Below are 18,209 nucleotides of genomic sequence, written 5' to 3'. Positions count from 1 at the left end.
TTATAGTTCACCTATGCTGACACAAAAAATCATTCAGAGGACAGTTTGGTTAGTGCTCTTTACCTATGCAATTTAAAATGGGGCCCGATACACACCGTTTGGTCTACATGTCCTTGTTGTTTAATGATGTGTTTTATAGCAGCCTGTTGTGTCTGCTTGTCAGTGATCACAGGGATACTTGCCAAAAACTCCGTATCTGCCTAAGCTAGTTTGCAAAGTTTCAGGCTTGGTTCTATGCAAATACAGATTAGTTGCACATTAGAAAAAACTATTTTGTTGGCAAAGGCCAAACAAACTTTCTTCTTCACAGTAAGGACTGTGGGAAGCAAGTCGCTTGATCAGTTCCAATACAAAAAGATCACTATAAATTTTTCATTTTCAAGAAAAATTAGAAGTTGCAGAGGGAAGATACTTGAGCAAATACTTGATTTTTAAAAGATACTCTGGTGAACACATACTTAAGCAGTTTTACTGTGGAATTTTACAACTAGTAGGTGTTATCCTAGTTAATGTCAACCTTCTCAGAAAAACATTAAGGTATTTCCATTTTTGTCATCTGTGAGGGGTGTCCATGGAATCAGAGTGTCTGTGGTATGCAAAACTGAGGAATTTTTTGTTAATGTATTTCTGGGAGGGGCTCTTTAGGAGGTGCTGTAATTTACAGACAGGAGGCCAAGGTGTATGGCTCCAGGTCACTCCTTTGTCTGAAGATGTTAGAGGGAAGGGCTACCAAGTATCAGTTATTATTTTTGGCAGACACATGATGTCTGTAATAAAAATGTTACATTAAGGGCTGTGCTGAAGGAAAAAAGAATAAGCTACTAAAAAAAAAATCAAATCTAAAAAGGAAATGTTAAAATTAGCCATGAGGATGTAGTTTAGACATTAGTAATAATTCAGGTTTGGAATTAAATGGGAAAAGGTCAAAAATACACAAATGAGATTTTAGGAATCATTTAGGCAATGAGTAGAAAATAAAACAGCACTTTACTATGGTACTGTCTAAACCACATATTTTTAACACTTTGTGCAATTTTTGTTAAATCATCTCAAAATGCCACAGTAGAACTAGAAAAAGTTGAGGCAGAGTAAGGAAGGTGGGGAATAACCTCAACACCGGGGCTAATTAAGTGAATTAGGACTCCCTGCTCTGAAAAAGAGATGCCTTTAAAAGAACATAGTAAATATATACTAGAAGGGGCATGGATCAGGCTGATGGTGTCATTTGTACTCTTATTGTCTTTTACAATATGTGAGGGAGCGATGTCTGATGAAGCTACCACATAGCAAGATTAGCACAAACAGAAGACGATTCTTCTCCTGGGGAGCATGCAGGTGCAGATTGTAGTGCTGTAGGGTGGCAGACATTTAACGATAACCTGAGTTCCCACTCAAGGTCGGGCAAGAGAAATCCGCCAAGGATTGCTAAACACACTGAAACCTTCCCCGCCTATGAAGACCTTGAGCTCCAAAAAGGCTGGAGGCTAGAAGAGTGCTTGTGGGAAGCTGGTTGCCGGCATGCCTTGGTCTTACGCTTTTCCCATGGTGTCTGCTTTGACTGACAGAGACAGGACTTGCTACTGCATAGACCTTTGGTCTGACCCAATATTGGTTCTTTTATGTGTTTCTGCTGTTGGGCCAATTTATAGTTTTCTATTCAATTGATTTAATTATAATAAATAAGCAGGAAGACAGACTTCTTAGTACATATAAGGATTGGTTATTTTTAGTATTTAGCTCATTCTATGATTTAATTCCAAGCCATTATTGAGAATATCATGGCTGATTTGACTTTAATAGATATATTTCTGTATTCTTCATATTGTATTATTAAGAAGATAGTTGCTTTCCCCTACTGGGAATCTGCAGAGAGGGCAGAAGATTAGTGACAGCTGAAAATACCCTGTAGTCTCGCTTACCTTTGAACGCCTCTGCATGCAAAGTCTGGACAGCTAATTCAGGCAGCAAGACTCCGTCTATGTAGGTTTCAGAAATACTATGCTGCTGACTTGAAGGGAAAGGCGGTCATATAGTTCAGGATGACTGGAGTGTCAGACACCTGAAGTAGCACGTAGCATTGTAGAGTAATGTGTAAAGTGATGTGTTGAGCCCCCCTCCCCAGGCACACACACTTGCACATTCTGTGTGAAGCAAACTGAGCCCAATATTTAGTGCCTGTTCCGGACCTTAGTGTTCACAGTTGAAAAGTTGCGGGGTACAGCAGTTAACAGCTCATGCCTGCCATAGGGGATGTGTTCTTTCTGTCTCGCTCTTTGGCTGCGCTGTTAAACCAAGGTAAGTCTGGATTCAGTCATCTCTTTTCCCAGCTGTGCATTCCGACCTCCACCGCTTGTGGCGGCACTAGCACTTGTACAAGGGTGTAGCGAAGCAGTCAGGGGGTTGCTGTGGCTGAAAGCTGACATACACACACAGAGACAGACACAAAGGAAGTTGCAGAAGTTACAAAAGCAGACAAAAGGCAGATCAGTTTAAAATCCATGGAGTTGCCTCTTTTACCTCCCCATGCATCTCAAACCCTCTGAGATATTCTCTGAGAATCATCCAAATCCACTTTGGGAAGTTGTTTTTTTTCTTACATGGTTATCCAGACTAGCCTACCTTACACATGCCAATCCAGAGTAAAAATTTTAAACGAAGTAACCTGTTTTCCACAAAAGCTGTTAAAAATGAACAGAAAAGAGCTAATAGAGATGACAAAGACTCAATGTAGACCATGGCAAAATGTTTGAAAGTCTGGCTGGGTCAGCATGCACTTGGTTTCTTAACTGGGTAATATGAACCTTGGAGGGACTAAATGGGATTGAATATTGAAGAAATCAGGATTTTAGGGAGAAAACACAGCAGCCGTAGGTAGTTCAGTGCTCTTTTTCACTACAGGCAAAGACAAGTATGCCAGTGTTCTGATCTGAAGAGCAGTCCTGCAGGAATAATATTCATGTCCTTTAAAGTGAGGCTGTCCTCTGAAATATTAAATCGATATTCAAGACACATTTCAAAGTAAAACCTTCAAAAGGCATGTAGTACAGGTGTCATATCCTTAGCAATAGCTGTATCATGCTCCAGTCTTGCTTCTGATGTGCAGCACTGCTTCCTACTCTAGAGGTACCAGCACACATTTACCTATTTCATGCTGTTTGGACTGAACTATGTCCTACCTACAGAGAATATACATACTTTTACTGATTCTTTTTCCAGGTGAGCAAAGCTTGTGCGTGTCATGGGGAAATTATATTAACGGGAAATAAGCTACCCAGTGAAGAAATGTTCCCATTCACCTGTGATCCCCAAAAGTGAGGAGCTGTATGGGAGCCTGCTAATGCAGCCTACATAATTTCATGCTCTTTACAGCAGCCAGTGTGTTACCCCAGCAACTTCAGCCCATTTACCAAAGCATTAACTTTGATACAGGTCCAACAACCACTTGAACTCATAAAAATAGTGGGTATCTTGAAAATATTTCTTAGACAGGAGTTATAAGCACATGATGAGAAGATGAGAACCTCTGTCTCCTCAGAATATACCTTTATTTACATTTTTGACAATTTCTATTTTGAAAACATAGTAGTTGTTTTCTGGTTTGTGGAATTAAGACCTATCCATTCCTCCTTTTTTTTTGCTTGTCACAATAAGTTGCTCAGTCATTTGGTAGGCATTTTTTAGCAAACCTGACTCCCTTAACAATTCCTACTGAATCACGCTGAATTTTAAATTAATTAAGTGAGATTAATTTGTCTTGATGCATTGCTTGGGGTTGCTTTTTTTTTTCTTTTTTATTTTCTTTCTTATATTGTTTGCAGCTTAAATGTGTTAAGCTAGTAAAAAATAATCCTGAATATGTAAAAAAATACCATTTGGTATATACATAACTGTATATACACTTATGGACCTATTCTCAACTGATCATTTGCTACATTATCTACCATTAGCTACTAAACCTTGAGTTAAACATCATCAGACAGGTGGGTATGGGATAAAATGTGGTAATGGGATCAAGTGTCCTCTAGTTGACCAGGTGTACAAAAGTGTTCCTTATCAGATTGCAGAAATCTTACTCATCCTGTAAGAAAACTCCTCTTGGGGGGGCAAACAGGCCAGCGCTCAATAACTGGAATGAAACCTGAAGGTGCTTTATACAAAGGGATGAACTATGTTGCAGTAGTATTTTGTAAGACATATGTTGCTCTCTAAATATACTTGCTAATGGCTGTTTGCTGAGACCTATAGGCATCTTTCTAAATACTGGAAATTCATGACATAAAGTAGACCAGAGACTGTGAATTAGTTTTGGCAGATCCCTCAAATAAATGGCAAAAAGCAACTCAGTTGCTCGGCACTCCTGAGAGTCTCAAAACATACACCACCAATACCACCAGAACTCTTTTTTTCTGGCTAACAGGGTCATGGGAATTTTCAGCTGAACCCTAGAAGTTTTGAGATGCAATAGCATCTGTTGTGGCATAGTGTAAAATGACTGAGGCCAGAGTAATAAGCTCTTGTCAGTAAGACTTTATGAGCTGTCATACAGGAAATTGAGCTATTAATGGCTATTAATTTGGGCTGTTAGATGAGAATACTCAGAAGGTTTGTGTATACAATTTCCCAAAAGGAAAACAAATGAATTAGTTTTCTCAGACTATGTCTACTGTCACAAAATTGCAAAAGTTCAAATGCTTTTTAGGGAAAACTGTGGAGATCTTATGTTTTTTTCATCTTATCCTCTCTGATAAGATGAAAAGACTCTGTAATGGGAGACAGTATGAAGAAACTTTCACTAGAGAGATAGATCCTATTCCTTTAACCCAGGAGGAAGAACAATGGCACCCTTAACATGCATGAACCTTAAGGACCATATGTAATGCTGAACCAGATATGTGAGGCTTTGCAATAAATATGAACTTCTAGTACCAAATCAAACTGAACCATAACTGAGAAGCCGGATTTCACCATGGCCACTGCTGAAAGTGAACAGAGTGTGCTAAGGGGATGGACAAAGTATGCCAAGACAGCTGGCCCACCAGATCTAAATGTGCAATCCACTTTGAATACTTCTGCTCTCTCTCCCATTTCTTTGAAAATCCCTGGGAGGTGCAACATTCAGTGAGCCCTTGAGGAATGTCTGTCCTTTCTGAGAAGACTTACAACACTGAGAAAAGGAGAAGGGCAGAAGGGTAAGTGCATGAGAGGGGAAAAGCAGTAAAGGAGCACTATGCCCCACTGTACTAGAGTCAGAATTAAAATCTGCCTGAGGGTTTTTTATTCACCCTTTTTTTTTGACTGAATGAGCAAAGGCCGGTATCTCTGGGGTGTCAGTCTTTGTAATTAAAACATTATTGCATTGAGGATAGCTCGCTTTATCATCCGCTTCTTTAAACAGAATCCAGTTGTGCTGTCTAAACTGTGGTATCAGCCAGCTGTTACTAAAACTTCATCAGTGCTTTAATCTTTATGACTCTTCATTCTTACAGGGCTCAAACCACACCCACTGCATGAACTGCTATTGCCCCTGAACTGTGAGGTGTTAGGGTTGCTTCTGCTAATTACAATGAATTATAATCCAGTTTTGTGCAAATGATACATAATATTACACTTCTTGCAGTAAGAAAGTGATTCTAGTTCTTTTTTAATTCCATTGAAAAGCAATTTAAACCAAACAAAAATAGAAGTGGCTTTTTTTCTGACTTTCGTTTAAATACTCCCATGGAAAATGTCCAACAAACTCTAATGATCAGATATGTACAGAGTAGGACATTCGGTAAGCACTCCCCTGTGACTACACAGGATGTTGCTATTAGAGAATTGTGATTCACCATCAAAGTAGTCTCTGATGAGATAAGTTAGCTAATTACATGGTTTGTAATGTTTTCTAAAAGTTAATTGTGATGTAAAAGGTGTAATCTTTGTCTTCTAGGAAGTTTTGATGCAAATGTTTAGTAGGATTTAAGGAAGATGACGTGAATCATTTAGAACTCTGCAAGACAATGGACTATTTGGATCACAGGAGTAAGTTGTACAGAAAAATCACTGGATCGGAAGAATGGTTGGATGAATGTGTCTTCAACTTTTATGTATGTAATGTCATGAAAACAAGTCTATGTCAGGAACTCACATGTCTTCTGAAAACTTTCAAATGTGGCTGTAAGTACATGTCCTGGTTTCAGCTGGGATAGAGTTAATTCTCTTCCTAGTAGCTGGTACAGTGCTGTGGTTTGGATTTAGTGTGAAAATAATGTTGCTAACACACTGAAGTTTCAGTTGTTGCTAAGCAGCGCTTATCCCAAGTCAAGGACTTTTCAGTTTCCCATGCTCTGCCAGCACGCAGGTACACCAGAAGCTGGGAGGGACCACGGCCAGAACAGCTGACCCGAACTAGCCAAAGGGATACCCCATACTATAGAACATCATGCTCGGTATATAAACTGGGGGAAGTGAGAGAGTGGCTGCGTATTGCCTAATTACCAGCTGGTCTTAAACCACAACAGTACAGAATCCATACAATTAATAGCAAGGTATTTCTGACAGCTTGACCACATTCAAGCTTTCCTTGATGTTATGCTGTGCAAGAATGCTTATTTCTACAATAGCTTTCTATTGACCAGTAGATGGATTTGGTTTTAGGTACTAAGATGCCTTTATATTATTCTTATATCAGTGAAAAGCAAACAAACTACAAAGGAGGCTTGCTAGACTCTTTATTTTTTTTTTTAATCAATAAAACACATGGAATAATTTTACAGGAAAAAGAAAATGCTGTGCAGAATGTTGTGATTTTCTTAAGAAGGATGCAAATTCCCTCTTATTCCTGTTACGTAGTATAATTAACAACAGTACATTCTGATTCTCTTGCTCTGCTTTTATTTTTGAATGGGATCATCATCTATACAATTGTTAATTCAAGAAATTAAAACAATTAGACTATGTAAAATCTATTAGATGAGTGTGACCCTAACTCCAGCCTCTCAGTGCCAAGTGAGATGAAACCTCTTGGCTCCAGTTGAAGGTGGATTCCCCTGACTCAAGCTCTGCAGAAGAGGAACATCATGCTCAGAATGACTCAGCACAGGATATGTACTAAAGGGTTCAGGTAAGGGGTCAGGATATGTGGGTTGTGTCTGTAGCAAGGGCTCATAATACAGACCTAGAGTGACACCAGACAACCGCAGGAACATAAGCAGCAGCCCAGGGAGATCACTCTAATGTAGATGCTGTTTTCTAAGTTTTCTAAAATTACATACAGGATCAACAACCTCTAAAACAGCCTCAAATTGAAGCAGGAGTGATGGTTTAAAGCTCTTGTTTCTTTCCAGAGAAGTTCTATGCTATAGAAATGTAGCTTGTCCATTCCCTCTAAGATTAGCTACTTCAGTGCTCAAGTTAGGAACTGAGTTGGGTCAGACTCTCTCTGTTGCTTAAACTCTGGTTATAGACCCAATTTTTTATTATTATTATTATTTTTTTTACAGGCTTTTGTTTGAATGAAAAAATGTTTAGCTTGCTAGTTATTAGAATCATATTACAACCCTAATGTGTCTTTTTATAGGAACAAAACAGATTACATGGTGTTCCAATATTTTTTTTGCCTGCCAAATTTCAGTGAGATGTTCCTGATGTTTGCAATATTGCTTTCAAAATACTGCTCTTGCAGTACTGTGTGGAAAGGCTTTTATGGATAAAAACAGTGATTTTACTAATTTAGCCTGTGTAAGAATAATGTGCTATAGCAGTATCCCCATTACATACTCATATTTTAAATATATATATAATAACTGAAAATCTGATAATAGGACAAATGTGAAAAGGGAGAAAGCATCATGACGAAGAGGAAAGCAGTGTGGTTATATGAAGCTTATTACTGTTTTTACAGTGCAAAGCAAGACTAAAAAGAATGGAACACTGATCTCAAACATACTTTGCATTGATAAAATACTTATGTATTTTTGCATAGTCTTTAACTAGGGAAGTAGACTGTTCTATTGACTTATATTTTTTCAGTTAGGCTTATGCTTTAAAAGGAGACATGAAATGTCATCAGAAAAGTAAGAAGCTCTGGTTAACAGCTTATCATAACTAAAAAGTGAAACACTTAAACAAAATAAAAGTATCCTGCATAAAAATGATGTGTGGTTTGCACAACCTCTGAGTAATTTTATGAAGCCAGGAAAAATGACCTCATGGTTAACAAACTGGCTGAATAATAATAAATAGTAGTATTTCCTCTGCTACCACAGACTTTCTGTGTGCATAGGTGAGTCACAATTCCTTCGTATTCTGTTCCTTTACAAAACTGTAATAGGATAACAGCACTGCTATGCCTTTACAGAGATACTATAAGGAAAAAACTTTTACAATTCTGAGGCATTCAGATGCTACGGTGACAAGTGCTATTTAAACCTTTCAAACAAATTGGCACAATCATATGTTGTCTTAAAATAAAACCTGCATCTCACGCGGGACTGAAAACACCTCTGCGAATATTAATTTATCTTCACTGCTCAACAAATAGATTTTTGCCTTCCTTCAAGGACTATTTGACTTGCACGATGAATGAAGCAGGGATTCTACCCACAACCCCTCTATGTAATTTTTTTGCTTCCATTCAAGTCTTCCTTCTGTGCTCAGAACCAGGGCAACTCACCTTGTGCCCCTTCAGACAGGGTGCACTTTCAGGCGTGCAGATGAGCACAGCGAGCAAGTCTGCAGACTTGGTGGCTCTCCCAGGCTCCACAAAGCACAGCCACCCGCAGTGCTCCCAGAGAGGGCTCTGCCCTCTCCTCTGAGTCACGCTGCTACCCTCAGCAGACTGTTGTTATGAAATAACCACCCTTCCCATGGACACAAGGAGAAATTGCAAACACTTTCAAACTTAATCCTACTTGCTGCATTCACATACCTCTCAGCCCTTCTCAATAACTGCTCTCTCTAATATAGGAACTAAATGGAAAGGACTGCAGAGGGACAGCATCTTTCAGACAGTGAAGCACCTTCTGGCACACTTCCAGAGTTGTTCTTGCCACTATGTTCAACCCAATCTATGGTCTCTTCTTAAAGAAAAAAAAGTATTTATAAAATATATTACTGCTTTTTAAGCTATTACTATAAAGTCAGTGCTAAGTTAAAACCTTTTGGAAAACTGCAATGATTTTTTTTTTTTTCATTTCAGTGACTTTTTTACCAAGAGAAGGAGCAAATTTTCCTGGCTTCCTTGGCAAGGCAAAATGTTTCTGCGAACAAGTAGGTCTTACAGAACTTAGTACATCTCCTCAACATTTTCTGATCTATTGGCAATCAATACCAAGTTGTCTCATGCTGAGGCAACATTTCACTTTGCCAGCAAAACTCCACTTTCTTCTTTTCATTTGTGTGGCTGCAAGTAATATAGGAAGCTCTCAAGGATAAGGCACAGCCCAAGAGCCCTGGGGAGAGATCCTCGTGGAAGGAAGACAAGTATGTGAAAGAAGGGAGGAAACTAAATAGTCTAAATAGAAAGAAAAAATTTCTTAAAGAAATCTTTTGCTATCTACATTTCAGTGTATTCTCATATAAAATTGTAATCTTTGACACAAAATAAACATCGTTAGTTAAGTGCGTATTTAGTATGCAAATTCTTCATCACTTCTTAAACTCATAAGTAACAAAGATGAGGTGTGACTTATAATACTAGAAGAACCTTGCCAGTGCTGAATTTCCTATCTGTGCTCTTTTGTTAATTATAATTTTGTACACTTTAAACGCATTGGATTAAATAGCTACACAATAAATTTACAGTGACATTTTATGAAGCACCCTCCTGGCTACTCCAAGATATACAGCAAGAGTCAAACTTTCAGGGCACCTCTAAACATTTTCTGCATAAATATGGACATTTCAGCTTGCAGATACAATTATCCCCCTGCTTATTTGAGTACAGTGTGCAATCAAATGGGCTTGAATGTTTTGTGCATACATTTTTAGGCCTGCCAAAAATCTGTTTCAAGTTCAAACAGTTGTGTAATTTAGTGGATCAATCCTTCATGGCCCACTTGACCATAAAAATCCTAGGTTCAGCTGGACACACTAAAATGAGCAGAAAGAGAAGTCCAAGGTATTTCAGTAATTTTCACCCAAAATTCTGCAGGTGCTTCTATCTTCTGAATTGTCATTACATCAGTTACCATACAGTATTTGGTGCATTCTCAAAGTTTGCATGTTCTGCTTCATGAACTGACAGTTTTCTTTCACAGAACTGACATAGAGAGGAAATTTTGAAAATTATGCTTTTTCCTTTTGACAATTGTAAGGTGATAAAAAAGACTGGGATTGCTACATACAAGCTGACTTGTTGCATAATTTGGAATGAAAAACGATTCCACTTACATAGGTATATAAAAATATGATTACGCGTTTTCCATATTAAAAAACATTAGATTCTTTGAACTCAGTTACTCCAAAAGTGAGTAACACTTGAAAGTATGTCCTTGAGTATCACAAAATGCCATAAGACTTTTTATTCTTCCTTTGCATGTGTGCTTGATTTGCTTGTTGTCGTTCTGCTGCTTGTTTTTTTAATGCACCAGAGTTTAGAAAACATTGTGACCGCTGCATCTAAGTTTATAATTTTACAGTAACATTTTTGAGGCAGACCTGAGCAAAAATTTCTGCTTCCCCCCCTGTCCCCCCTTCATTTCTCCATTTTCTTCTTTAGCGGTCTCTTGAAAAATCCAGCCTGCAGAAAAGAAAAAAAGTGACTAAGAACTTCTCAAAGCATACAACCCATATTGGTAGCATTCATGTGCTGGTTCTTACTACTATTTTAATACTTTCAGTACAGTAAAACGTCATTTAATATTTTATCACTGAAGTACAACATTGTTTTTCCTGGAATGGAAAAACTTAAGAGACATGTCATGAAAGCAGACAACAGGAGTACAGATAATAAATAGTGAGTGATTGCTGAATCATTGTTATGCTCACATAATGTCAAAGGCTAAACCACTTAATAATATTTAGTACTGAATTGAATAAATAATACTTTATACTTGTCAAATTTTTCAAGAGATTCTGCATGTCGAAATTTATAAACTGTAACCTACTAAAGCAAGTATGAAATAAATATTTAGCTTAGAGAAGAGTGCCCACTTGTGGCAATACTTACACCACAGGCCTAGCACCTAGCACAAAGAGAAAACCTGATTATCAAAGGCCACAGCCAAAGCTAATAAAAAAAAAAGCTTAATAAACCCTTAATCATACTAAAATAACTTTTTTTTCATAACATACTGGAAATACAGGTTTCAGATGGTTAGCATTACATATTACACATCAGAAAAATGTGGTGTTATTAGTTATTTTGTCATTTCTACACGATTTCACTCTACTTATTAGATAATATTAGTGTCTGTGAGGTTCTAGTTATGAGAAGGACAAGGCACAGAATTTAAGCATATTTGTTTATTTTCATGCAGACAAGAATGTGCATCTTACCTTCCACAAAGCAAATATAAGCAGTGCAAGAATCAATAGTCCAGCGAAGATACTCAGGAGGATAACCCATAAGGGGACTGTCCCTGGTGGGAGTTCTTTGGAAATCTTAATCATGGTCTGCAGAGTGTTCAAAATATAAGCAATAAATAACTTGTCCTTCTAAAATATCAACAGAGCAGCATGACTTTTATCAGTCTGCAGTGATTTTCCAGGGTACCACTTCATTCTAAGTACAGGAATTTGTAGGAGCGCATTGAGAAAATAATCTCCAACATGAAACCCTATATTTACGTAACATCTTGTACTTGTAAGTGCATTCATTTCATGAGGGTTGGCCCTGCTATAAGTTAGTAGTCATTGTTGTAATGGATGCAGGACCAAAACCATGAGTAGTTGAAGTATGTGTTAGGGAGTTTCTTCAGTATATTCTTCATCACTCAATGCCTGCCTCCCTGAAAGATGGCAGTGATTAACAAGCTTCTAAACCAATTAAATGAAATAAGTGTAAAAGGCTGTGTAGATACTGATTTGATTTTAAATGAAGCATATTGTGTAAAATAAACCAAAGTAAGGAATATTCACATTTAAATAAATGGGACCATATAGGAGTTCGAATTATTTTAACTTAAGAATTTATTAAGGACACAACTTTATTGTTAAAAAAAGCATTGAAGAGCTGAACACTAAAAATTAAACTTGAAATTATGTGTTAAAAAAAGTTAATTCTGAAATTCCTTGGTTTGTAAAGGCAGCTCTCATTATCTGCAAGCCTCTCAGCTGTGTTTTCACTCATGGATTGGATTTTAATCTATCACTTGAAGAAATGCCTGGATACAATGATAGCTAATAGTTGACCTGTGATGTTTGTATTTCCAAAAATATTCTGGACAAGATATAATTCACACTGAATATTACTTTGTTCTAAATTTTGGGGGTATTAACAATAATAACACATAATAAGACTTTTGCTTAAAAATGTACATTGTAGTAAATAAGCCCCTGCATGTACAAGTTATCACAGAAAAGCAATGCATTAGCCATCATAAATGTCTTGGAATAAAGAGTATTAAAGGATAAATAACAACTCTAACAAAATTAAAGACATTTCTTGTTATAACTGACACCACGACTATAATGTTACATACTTTCTTATCTAAGAAAATGACAGGGAACTTCTGAAAAATAAAAGAACCTGTTTCAAATATATATCATGGGTAATGAAGTGGAAAGAAATAACAACAAAAAAACCCCAAAGAAAATACAACAAACAAAGTAAGATCACTTCTAAATACCCAGGACAATTTAAAAAATACTATTGATTCCTTAAAGGGATTTTAATTATGCTTCTAATTTACATAGATGCAGGAAGCATTAATATTGCTGCAGGCAGAAATACTTCAGACAGTACTTCTTCTCACCCAGGTACATTGGTGGGCAATGGGATTTTGGTATCATTATCTGACTAATTCTGACATTTCTACTGTAATATGAAATCACTTACTTTTATTTAGAGTAGGATAATACATTACAACAGGTAACAGTTCATTAGTAATGAATGAAAATAAATGATTCGGTAGCATAATAAATCCTATGAAGAGTAAATCCATGAATTATCATGTCCTTACCTCCAGTTTTTGATGGTCATTTCTCAAAATCAGTGATGAGTTCTCACTCCTAAGTAATGCTTTCACAACAAGGGTTAAGCTGTGAATACTTGCCTGGAAGAAGAGAGGAATGGCTATGGTTTATAATCAAGTATTTTGAAGTAGAAAGCTTTGTAGAAATGAGGAGGGTGAAAGCAAAACTTAATGCTAAAGTTTTGGGAGATGCTGAAAAATGTGAAAGTCAGTGAAGCTGCTCATGTGTGTCATCTTCAGCACACACATCACTCTTTACAAGAGAGCAATACAGCTTGGAAGAGTAGAGAGCAGAGATTTCAAAGAAATACTAATTAAACCTGGCATACTACTTCAGCCACAGGGACAGATTCAGGCTTTCTAAAGTTCTGCTGTATCTCCCTCCTGTCCTGTTATTTTCCAGAGAAAAATAAAGACCCAGAACAGGAACTCAGTATCAGAAATTCATCAACTGAGCAAAATGGACCACAGCCTGGTCATTGTTGTAACCATCAGACAATACTGAGGTGTGCTCTGAGGTGGACTTGCTCCTCTGCTCTTTTTGATCAAAAAATCCTTTCTGGACATAAGAAATTTTTCCAGATTAAAACTTATTTAAAAATTATATGATTCTATGTACCACTTCTTATATCTGCTGAATTAGAATTTGTGGATGCATAAGTGGCTATTAAAAAAAAGACCATCAATACAGAATAACTAAGGGATGTCTTCTTACCATGTTTTGAAATTCCTTCTAAGTTCTAAGTACTTAATTTAAGGATAATAAAATGCATGCCACTTAGTTCTGAGGAAATTTTAAAATAGAAGACAAACAATTTCAAATACTAGGGGACTATGGAGACTTAAGAAAATGAAAGGTATAATTTTAATAGACATTAGAAACATTGGCTTAAGTTTCTCAAACCCAAGAGTATTCTGAATACAAATGGGATTTACTTACCTTTATGATGGTAGGTTTCCATACTCTTAATGAAACATTCACTTGATATATGTCCGATGGGACCAGGGCACAATTAATAGATGCACAGCTGTATGTATCACAGTCCTGTTTAAAAAGCACCAGCATGAATTAATAGGGAGAGACTTTTCACATTAATAAAATAAAAAAATGTAAACAACTATATATATAGATCATAGACGTGCTATGACACCAGTGCTAAACTGATATTAATTACTGAGCCTTTTTATGTAAAAATGACACTGCAGTATATAAAACGAGCTGAGATACTCATGCTGTGGTGGAACAGGCTCGGTTTTTGCAGGCTCGCTTAGCCTTGAGGAAGCTGTGCTACTGTAGGTATGCAGCAAAAGCCATCAGCAGAGCTCCTAAAGGAGGCACAGCCTTTAACAGCAAGTGTTTTTCTGCCAACACAGCTACAGCTTCTCTGCAGTGTTTCTTGATCCTTTCAAATCGTGGGACACCTGAATCTTTCAAGCAGGGCAGGATGTGTGTGTGAAAACTTAAGTACCTTTACTTGCCTGTATCACTTGCTAGCTGGGAGGGCAGCAGAATTATGCTCAACACTTTGGAAACATTTGCTTAGCCTAGACCTTTATCCCCTCTCTGAAGGACTATGATAAGCATGGCAAAATACTCTTCTCATGGCATGGTTTCACTTGCACAAGAAACTCAACTTGTACCTCTACGCTGAGGAGGTAGTATTACGGTTTTCCCCCTGACGTGTCAACGGAACTAAGTCAGCAAAGTTACTTCGCACCTCTTCTGTCTAACCGTGAGAGGCTAATCCTTTCCAAATGGGATCATCAATTACATTTCTACTAGCTGCATGGAAAATCTGTCAGATCAGAGTGCTAGCATTTGAAAGTATTTTCAACTGGATGTCTAAAAAAGTTGCAAGGGAGATGAGCTTTTAAAATATTACTATTTATTAATTACAATGAGAATATGGAAGGTGACGATTTACTCAGCTGTCAAATGTGCTACTGTTATTTACACACTGGCTAAATTAAAAAAAAACCAACCCACCCCAAATTCAGTTCCACATACAGTTTTGTAGCCAAATAAAAACTATAGCTAGTCTGCATAAAGATGGCTTTTCAGGCTATTAAGACAAAGTGAGTTTCAATAGGGTACAGTTTGAGAGAATATTTTATATATTTATTGCAGAAGTACTCAGCTCCAGGATCTGGGTTAATACCTGGGATATATATGTAGGCTTACCATAATTGTATCCTTTGTAGGTTCTTTTATTTTTGGCAACACAAATGGTTTCCCAATGCTGATCTTTAAGGGATCTACAGGGTAACTAGTTTGGCAGATGGCATTCTGTTAGCAGAAATACAAATATTATTCTTATTGTCTGAATATGCAATCTATTAAAAAAAATGCTCTGTAAACAAGCCAACATTAATATTTAATATTTAATAGCATTAATAATATTTACTAACCGCTAAATGCAATAAAACTGCATATTGCAAGAGTGCAGGATAGGAAATTCAGATGATGTAGGTATAGAAGTATCATTATTGAAACAACAAATGAGCTTTTTATGAGATAATTTGACCTAAACTCTATGCAGCTACTTAAAATCCGTAGAAGCAAACAAGACCTTCCTGGCAAGATGACCACTACATGAACCAGCAAGAGTTGGCTATTAAAAGAGATAAATAGCTTTTGCATGGGAATCCACAGAAGCTCTGCCTTAGCAAGCAGACAGGCAGGTTAAGTGCAGGATTCAGGAACCTCCACTGCAGTGCCCAGGGAGGGGGAGCGGGTGCTGGAGCACTGCTTGACCTCCATGGCTCCTTCAAAGGCAGCTGGGAAATCCTTTGGTGTCTTTGGTGCAGGGGAATTTGCTTTTTTCAGTCAGGTCATTCACTTTCAGATTGCTAGCACGAAGAAAATTGCAAATCCGCTGGAGTACACTTTGGCACACTACTATCACTAGGGTGTAGCTGGTGGTAGGTGAATTATACCCACAGAAAAAGCACAGATTTGTTGAGTTTATGTGCAAACTTGGGTCAAATGTGGTGATTGACTAGGAATGAAAATAATAGGGGAAGGAATTTAAGAAAAGACACAACTTCTGTGTATTCTAAACATGAAATATTTGGGGTTTTCTAGATTATTTTGTTTTAAAGTGAACTTTGAACTTTTATTTAGACCATTTGGTTTATTTTTCAGTGGTGTTACACCTCAAAACTAAGTGAAATATTTGAGAGAGGTGCACCTGTGTCTGTGTCTCTGAGGAGAAGATTAAAAAAAAAAAGAGGTTTAGGTCACCACTTAGTGATATTTGGGTTCTTCAGCCATCCAGTTGTTGATATAGCTCTAGTTTTAATATCTACAGATCTGAAACCATGGGATTTGCTAGAATTGTGATCTCCTGCAGCTGCTCTGGAGGAGTGAAATGGAGAAACTCAAATGAGGGCTGCAGTGAAGAGCATTTGAAAGACATGACCTACCATCCCCTTCAAGATGTCTCAGTGCCCCAGAGAAGGAAGAAGCCAGAGGACTGCTAGTGCTAGAGAGCAGGAAGGCTAATTTCAGTACCAGAAAGAAGAGGACTGAACAGGAGATTGAGCCATAGGTGTATACAGCAGGACTAGAGCATTTACAATAAACACTGCTGGCAATGGAGATAATCTGAGGCTCAGTAGGCAAAACTAAGAAAGAAAATCCTGTCACTCATACCTCAGTCTGGACCTCTCATCACTTGGCAATATATCAAATTAACCTTGTAATGGTCCAGTTATTGTTCAACACCATTTTAGATTTGCTTGTTTCCTTTTCAGAAAATTTATCTTTGTCTTCTTATGCACATCTGTACATACTCTTAAAACATCAGCATCTTGTCTTTTAGATGAAAAAAGAAATATCTGCCTTGAAGCTAGGCATAATCCCAGATGTTTGCATTTTTAAATTCCTTACAACAAAAATTTCAAATTTACATTAATCATAAAAATACAAATTCCTAGCTTACTTGGGAATGTGACAATGCAGTAAGGTAGAGAAGAGTGTTCTTGGCTGCTGTTACATTGGGATATAAGATCTGCAGTGTAAGGTTTGGCATTGGAAATTGTTCACCTTTTTCAATCTATAAAAAAAAAAAGAAAAATGTTTTGATTAGTACTTTCCTTATTTTGTGGGTATTTGATTGTGAGTTTTTTCCTTTCCCATGCTTTTCTTTTCTTCTGTGTTTTCTTAGATTTCCACAGTTATGCAAAAAGTGGTGTGATGAACTCTTACTTTTCCCATGAGAACAGCCTGTTGTGAATTATCAGACACATTCTTCTGTGGTCTTTGGTAATACAATGCTCTATTGAAGGAAATCAAATGAATGGGATGAAAGGGGCCATTTTGACATAAATTCCTTGATGTTATCTTGTTTACTGCATCCTCTTATCATCTGGGACTTCTATCTAAGGTCATTTAATTTAAATTTTTAATAAAGCCCCCCAAATACTTCAACATGGGAGAGGAGCCACTGTACCATTGGTGGCTCCTGCTGGTTCCTTCTCAGGTGTGCTTTTGCAACAGCCCTCCTGCTCAGCTGCTCCTCTCCCCTGTTTTCCCTGAGAAAATCACAGGACATATCTGTAAGCTCATATCTGTAAGCTGCTGTTCCTTCTGAACAGGCCTGCTGTGGCCGAGGACGGAGAAAATGCCTAGGTGAAATTGCTGGCAGGGAACTGGTGATCCTGTATCTGAAGTGGATGAGCCTAATAAATAGTCAAGAACCTGTTTAACTTTTTTCTTCTTACTGCTCTTTTGTGATAAGCTGCTTGCAGAGACAAGTTTTGCTTACAAGATCATAAATGGTATGCTCTGCAGTTCACCAGCTTTTACATCCAGAAAGCAAAGGTTTTGAAGTGAGATGAATAATGTCTTAAACATCCACAAAAGCTTCGAGATTACTGGATTTGAACTTTTAGACTAAAAATAGTAGCTGAGTAAAGCACCGTAGGTGGGCTAAAAAATAGAAAAACCCCCCTTCTTGGAGCATGGCATTTGCCTTTTTCAAAGCTGATGGGATTTCGGAAATATCTGTTCCACACTTCAATGAACGTAGGTCAAGTTCTCATTCACCAGGGCATGCTCTCTCTTTCCCCTGCTGAGGGCAGTGGATCTAA

General features: G+C 37.5%; 1 protein-coding gene across 1 annotated transcript in view; it reads right to left on the bottom strand.

Moving 5' to 3' along the window:
- Positions 1 to 6,693: 6,693 nt before the first annotated feature.
- ITGA1 (integrin subunit alpha 1) overlaps positions 6,694 to 18,209 on the bottom strand; it is a 77,051-nt gene continuing 65,535 nt past the window's right edge. The window contains exons 25-30 of the mRNA XM_075021114.1: positions 17,060 to 17,173; positions 15,298 to 15,402; positions 14,056 to 14,160; positions 13,104 to 13,196; positions 11,479 to 11,595; positions 6,694 to 10,720 (exon numbers count right to left, since the gene is read on the bottom strand). Coding sequence (XP_074877215.1) covers positions 10,676 to 10,720; positions 11,479 to 11,595; positions 13,104 to 13,196; positions 14,056 to 14,160; positions 15,298 to 15,402; positions 17,060 to 17,173 — 579 coding nt within the window. The 3' untranslated portion in view covers positions 6,694 to 10,675. The remainder of the gene's footprint in view (positions 10,721 to 11,478; positions 11,596 to 13,103; positions 13,197 to 14,055; positions 14,161 to 15,297; positions 15,403 to 17,059; positions 17,174 to 18,209) is intronic.

This window comes from Buteo buteo, chromosome Z (genome assembly GCF_964188355.1).
Source record: "Buteo buteo chromosome Z, bButBut1.hap1.1, whole genome shotgun sequence".
Taxonomy (NCBI): Eukaryota; Metazoa; Chordata; class Aves; order Accipitriformes; family Accipitridae; genus Buteo; species Buteo buteo.
The sequence above is the reverse complement of the archived record's forward strand: the minus strand, read 5'-3'. Positions and strand labels throughout refer to the sequence as shown.